The sequence below is a fragment of the Sinocyclocheilus anshuiensis genome, unplaced genomic scaffold, assembly GCF_001515605.1.
Source record: "Sinocyclocheilus anshuiensis isolate Anshui unplaced genomic scaffold, SAMN03320099.WGS_v1.1 scaffold966, whole genome shotgun sequence".
Classification (NCBI taxonomy): domain Eukaryota; kingdom Metazoa; phylum Chordata; class Actinopteri; order Cypriniformes; family Cyprinidae; genus Sinocyclocheilus; species Sinocyclocheilus anshuiensis.
The window spans coordinates 165,356-172,583 of NW_015540909.1; the positions used below are offsets into that span (position 1 = coordinate 165,356).

Consider the following 7,228-nt stretch of genomic DNA (forward strand, 5'->3'; position numbering starts at 1 on the left):
AACATTGTGCAAGTGTTATGCTGGTATTCCATAAATGGTAAACAAGAGTTGGTCCAGTGCATTATATAGTGACATTACCTAAATACTTATTGACTCTCAGCTGATTCAACCACAATCCTGACCATTGAACTACTACCCCTACTGACAGAGAAAAGTTGATTATGAAACAAGAAAAGGAAATGAAAAGAATTTCTATGGTAAAGCCAGAAACATCTGCTCAAGTGGATCTGAAAAGGAGGAGGGAAATGGCTGCGAGTCATTATTGCCAAGTTGAGCATGTTGACATGATTAGCATTATGCTGTTTTTGCTTGTCGTGCACAAGACACCACCTGAAACCATTGTCTTTGACCCAAAGGAAACATAAATGCCTCTAAACAACGATATGGCGATGGCAACAATATCTAAACATGCACAATTTATTAGAAGTGACTTTTTCAGAGGTCAGTGACACTGAAGAGTGCACAGAACACAAGGAAGGAGAACAAGAACACTTGCTAATATAAAAGAGGTCTCTTCATCTCATCTACCCTTAACCTTACTTCTTCTGGAGATCAATAGCAAGAAAACACCTACGAAAGTAGGAAAAACAGGAGAGAGAGACAAAAGAAGTGTCTGCTATGCTTACCACAACCCAAACGTATTCGTACGCTTTAAACTAACTGGTTCTCAAACAAGGTGAAAAGCCACATAAAGCTCAGGGTCAAAGTTGAAATAGTTTGGTGACAAAATGACAGCTCTTTATTTCTCTGTGAGACTCTACGATTTCATTGACGCATTTCTTTTTTTTTTCTCAAAAGTATCTCGAAGTGAACGTTAGCAACAATATAAATCTATAATTCAGTGTGCCAACATTTTTACAAAAAATTTGGTTTTGAGTATTACAAAACAAAAGCAAAATGAAAATGACAAAAACTATTAGATATAATACACACATCAACACAATTCAAGTCAAAGAAAGGAAACGTGATACATTATTTATTCACACTTTACAAAAATCTTTTTACTACAACACCATCAGCAATCCAATATAACCAGACAAGTTGCTTTCAATTAAAAACAACCAGAAGAAAAACAAAACTGACTGAGATAATGTGAGGAATAAAAAGGGACACCAAAAGGGGAACTATAAGATGGTCCTCCCCAGTTCATCTATTTACTCTTGCTTAATAAAAGTCATTAAAATTGACCTCTGCCTCATGGCAAATGTTTTCATTTTTTAAAAAAGCAATGAGTAGCTGCACCAGCGATCTACAATAAGTGCTTGTCAATCCATTCCATTTTTAAAACATGACAAACTCGAGAGGGATGGGGAAAACGGAAAACAAATTGACTTCGCGAGCACGTGGCAATAAACAACGATGCCACCATAGACGAAGTTAAAAATCAGACCGCGCTACAGTAATGGTACTCTGGCCTTGCGTTTAGAGCAGAAAACAGACAAAAAAAATAAAAATCACCATGTATGTTTTCATCAGGTCAGAGAACAGGCTTTACAGTCGTTAATCGAGCTCTATAACTTGGCCTTGTGGCAGAATGCATTAGATGGCACGACACGAGGAGATAACCGTGATCTAGCAGGAAGTGAAATATAGAACGAGATCCGAACAAAGAAATACACAAGCAAAATATACGGTTAAAGAGAATTGCCTGAGTCGAGAGGGAGGAAGTGGCAGTAAATAGATAATTCAAATGGGGAGAAATAAAAAAAATAAAAATAAGAGGAACTACAGGAGAACAATAGGATTTCACGAGCGCGGATCGGCACAGCAGAAACACTCACTTTACTCGACTTTGTAGACACCCAAAAAGATCAGAAGAATAAGATATTTGACAGCGAATACAAAAAACCTAAACAGAAATGAGGATATTGTATAAGGATGGTGAAGATGTAGAGATTGAGGCTGTTCATGTGTTCACTGATAGCACTGTCAGTGCGCTTAGAGAAACGAATCAGTGAGGCACAGTGAAGGGGAACGGGATCACATCACCAGATATCTGCCTCAGTGAAATTATACGTCCAAAATAATAATCACGAGAGAGAGAGAGAAAGAGAGAGATGCACTGGGTAAAAACGGGAACTGTAGATCCGGACTTTTGTTGCTTGTATACAATCATGTAGAGACCAAAAAAAAAAAAAACCTATAGTCTTGGCTGGGCGAGGCGTCTACTGGTCACATTGAGAGTTTAATTTATCCGTCTATGAGTGGGATGTGCTTGTCTTTGCCTGTTCTAGCATATTTTCTGCATGATTTCCTGCCAAACTTCCTCAGGTGCAAAGGCTACTGGCACACGCTAACACAAAGCTGGCCATTCCAGATGATTTCTCTTCACGGAAACCCTTTCTCAGCCGTACGCACCAGATCAGCGGGCACCTCAGCTCAAGGAGGGCTCTATGGCACATGAAGCTAGACAACTCCATAAATCGGCCATTTTGGCTCTTGAAACGTTGCTTTCTTAAAAGCATGAATACAAAAAGGTGTGATTGCACTGGCATCCAATGGACTTAATTACAAGACGGACAAGGCCCGCTAGTTGGTGACGGCGGGCCGTGCAAACCCATCACTGGTGAACAGCTAGAGCATCCGTGGAGAGGCCTCAGCACCACTGAGCGCAAATGTAAGAGTTCGGCCAGCTCTCTTTACACGTTAAAAGCCCTTTTTTAAAGGGTTGCTCCTGGAGATCGGACTATCTGACCTAAGCTGGTGAAATTCTTTTTTTTTTTCGTCATCAAATTTAGCTGCTTGCTCTACACTGGCCTCATAGTAGCATGATCCAAATTATGCATTTCATGATAACTTGCTTTATCTGGACTCCCTGCATGAGTTTCAAAGATATTGCCATTTAGTTATTTATATAAAAAAGCTTTTTTTTCTGTCTTTAGGTAAAACTTACATGATCACTCAGGGCCCTTAGGGTTTTGAAAAAAAGTACAGAATGTTAATTGTGCCCAGAAACGGAGGGTAGAAAAGGAAAAATGAAACAAAAACAAAAGAAAGAAAAAGTGGGTGGGAGGTGGTAGAGATAAGACTGACATTAGCGTCTGCTTCAGTTAAAATCCGTGGGAATAAAAGTTTGCCATACCCCATCTCAGATTTATACACAACAGCCCTTGCCTCATTCTCTCTCCACTGTGAGAACAAAAGGCAGGGGCCGGAGCTCCCCCTGCTGGCTCTGAGAACTACCTGCGACCAGGCAGATGAATGCCGTTGACAGCAGGCAGGTAGGGCAGGAGCAGCTCCAGTTGTGCAAACAGGGAGAAGTGATCAGAGGGGATGTGGGGATGGGGGCAGCCAGTGACATTGTTCTCGTGGAGCCAGTGGAGGTCCAAGGGACCCAGCACGCCCAGCACGTTAAGCAAAGGTTGAGAGTAGAAGATGTAGTCAATGATGCCCTGGGAAAAAAAAAAAAAAAAAAAGGATTAAAAAAAAAGAAAAACATTACAATTGTGCCATTGATGGTTTAACACCAAGGTAAAACATGCTATAAACACACTTAAATACTTATAACTATTAACTTAATACATTTCAAAAGTGTTTCAATACAATTAAATTTTTATCCTCAAAATAAGTCACAATTGTACAAACAAGTTTATGTTTATGGTGAATGGCATAGTTTTAACATTAAACTTCTTGAAACAACTAACTTGTTTTGTCTAAATGATGGTCCCTTGGATTTTAAAGTGCATATGCCTAGAGATTAGGGGTGTACTGACAATAACAGGATATTAAAAAAACAAACAAAAAATAATAATTGTATTGCACCTTAAAGGGATAGTTTACCCAAAAATGACAATTTTGAAGAATGCAGATAATCAAACTGTTGCTGTACCCCACTGACTTCCATTATATATAAATACATATATACATACACACACACACACACACACTATGGAAACCAATGGGGACGAGCAACTAGGGGGTGTGCAATATATATAGTCTACGATATCATAATCGTTTAAACGATATGCAGTTTGATATCAAGTATATCGCAAAAAATAAAAATAAAAACACCCCCAGAGAGTGCACGCATACACTATGAGATATAGGTTAGACCAGTGTTTTTTTTTTTAGTCGCGGCACCCTTTGGAAATTAAAAAAAAAAAAAAATTGTGGCACCCTACAAAACTGTCACAATACTTGAATTTCTAACTTCGATATGATACTTTGAAAAGTATAGATATTTGGTACAGATATCAGATGTCATTCAGATATTTTTAATATTACACTATTGTTTATCCATCAATGGTGGCAATCAGTAGGTTTTTATTCATATGTAAACATTGTTTAATTACCATTAAAACTAGCCATCTCACAAATTTTTGCTCACTCAGTGTATTTATTTTACAGTGGGGCAATTTTGTTGCAGCAGCACAAGATAGCTTGATTTCAAACTTTGAATTGAATAAAAAAAAAATGACAAGCAAGCAGTCAGTAATAAAATAAGAACAAAAACAAATTACTAATGATAGCACAAATAAATAATGATACAAATCAAATAAATTGCTTTTTAGTTTTTCAGGTAGGTCTAACAGTAGGGCTATTAAGAATTTTTTTTTTTTTTTTTTTTTCAAAAGTATGGGCTCGGTAAGATTTGGTTATGTTTTTGAAAGGAAATGCTCACCAAGGCTGCATTTATTCGATCAAAAACATTAAAAATTGTGAAATATTATTACAATTTAAAATAGCTGTTTTCTATGTGAATATATAGTAAACTGTAATGTATTTCTGTGATGCGCAGCTGTATTTTCAGCATCATTACTCCAGTCGTTAGCAGATCAATGAATAAGAGGGCAGCGTTACCAGAGTTGCCCATACACTACCACACCATGTTACAGCACAGTAGGGCTATTGCAGACAGAAATACTGTACTACATAGCTGTTTCCTGTCGGCTCGATTTTTGAGTGGACTTTGCGGTTCCGATGAGCATGAATGGTATATGAGTGGAGCGCACACACATAGAGCGGGATAACATGCAGAGCATCACACCACGTGAAAGTGAAACCTGAGCGATGAACTAATTTTCGGTAGGGTTGGGTATTGTTTGGTTTTTTTTCGATACCGGTGCCAAATCGATACTTTTAAAACGGTTCCGGTGCCTAAACGGTGCCTGAACCGATACTTATAAAAAAAATTAATGAATAAATTCCCCAAATAAATGGATTGGCCATTAGAACAGAAATAGAATAGAGTGTACAAATGTTAGAGGGTCAAGTTTTTTTAATTAAAAAAAAACAAGCAGATAAAATTAGAAGTAGCATTAGAATAGAGAGTGCTAGAGTTAGAGGGTCAAATGAAGATGAAAGATGTGTTTTCAGACGTTTCTTGAAAATATTAAGGACTCAGCTGCTTGGATTGAGTTGGGCAGGTCATTCCACCAGGAGGGAACATTTAATTTAAAAGTCCGTAAAAGTGATTTTGTGCTTCGCAAACGCTCATTCAAAAATATTTAAATACACCGCATCCTGAGAACGGCTCCCTGATGCGGCAAAATATACAATATTAGAATGTTTAAAGGAGTGGACATGAAAATCGCGGGAGCGAAACACAGGTTGCGAGAGCAGGCGGCAATGGTCAGAGATTCAGCGAGAGTGGGATTAAGAAAACAGCCGAATCCCGGACATTTTGGGCAATTAAGAAATCCCGGCCGGATGCATTTTTGTAGGTCCAAAAAGAGGGCATGTCCGGGAAAAAGAGGACGTATGGTCACCCTAATTTATTGCTAATCGATGTATTCTTTTTAAAGTAGCATATAGAACATTTTCTGCCTCATTCTGTGGCAAGAAGCCTCATCAGATCACAAAAGGAAGCATTTGACTGGTGTGGAGTAAAAAGGTTATAATGTTCTATTTTGTTGGACAACAGGTTTAGAAATGTGAATACAAGGGAAGTTTAGCTTAGGGAAGTTTAGCTTTAGGCATTTTAATTTAAGCATGTTTAGCTTAGTTAACGGAAGGCTACCTGCTGCCATCAGAGCAAGTGTAATTAGCCTACTGCATTCACGCGCTCCTCGGATGCTCTCATTTCCCCGAGTTGTGCTTTTAAGTTGGAATGTGAAAACACCATTGACACTCTCGTTACTACAAAGATGTGTGTTGGATTTGTATTATTAGAGCTTTCTGACTTCAGTTCACATGCATTTTCTCAGTCGGGAAATTATTTTTCACGTGCGGTGCCGGTGATGATGCCACGTTGATGATGACGACGTTTCGGAGAACCAGAGGACAAATATTTCAATCGATCGCTCAGGCATGGCCCCCGAAATGAGGCACCGAAATCTGCGGTCGGATTCGGTTCTAGTACATACCGGTTACATACCGGTGCAACCCCCTACATTGCGAGTAAATCACTCGCATATGTGACTAAATCTTACTCTGGGCGACAAAATGATGTCTAATATTAGCCACGTAGCACGCAGCGCACCTGTATTTGACGTTCCATAAACTAGTGTGAAGGCGCACGACTCGCCGTCGCTTTACTGATAGCGCTGTTTCTCACACATGCAACAGTCCTAAGTGCAGTTAAAATGACAAATATATGCATTCATTCATGGTTACCGAGTTTTAGTTCTAATCACTAGTTATATCATTAAATAGTGCTTAATTATCATAATATCATAATATAATGCTTGATTGGCTGAAGGTGTGTGTGTGTGTGTGTGTGTGTGTCTGTGTGTGTAAAAATAAAGTAAACAGTTTTCTTTTTTACTTTTAAAATTTTTTAAATGCAGAAAGTTTTCTGTGAGGGGTAGGGGTGGGTTTAGGTTAAAGTGCCATATTGGTACCGGGTTTCGGTACCCAACCCTAGTTGGGTATTGTTTTTTAGTTTTTTTTCTCGATACCGGTGCCAAATCGATACTTTTAAAACATATGAATATTGACACACATATATACACACACATATACATACATACATACATACACACACATATATAATTAATTGTTACTATTACAATTATATTATTGTTGCTTTTGTTAAAATAAATCACAAGATGGTCACAAGATGAATATTCAGATTTTTTCCCCCAGTAGTCCGTTTTATTCAAACAATTATGAACATTTTTGCATTTAGATACAGAAGAACTTTGCCTGTTGAATATTAAAAACAAATGAACAAACAAAAAATCTGGATCTCCATGTCTGCCATGCAAATCAAATGTTCCTGCTCATTCTTAGACTGGATCTCTTCTCTCAAATTTCCCTAATTGCAGATTCAAATTGGTCAGTATTC

The 7,228-nt window shown here is 38.1% G+C and overlaps 1 protein-coding gene across 1 annotated transcript in view; it reads right to left on the reverse strand.

Moving 5' to 3' along the window:
* Window positions 1–7,228, reverse strand: part of cnot6a (CCR4-NOT transcription complex, subunit 6a) — a 31,165-nt gene continuing 23,937 nt past the window's right edge. Inside the window, exon 12 of the mRNA XM_016487109.1 lies at window positions 1–3,392. Coding sequence (XP_016342595.1) covers window positions 3,180–3,392 — 213 coding nt within the window. The 3' untranslated portion in view covers window positions 1–3,179. The remainder of the gene's footprint in view (window positions 3,393–7,228) is intronic.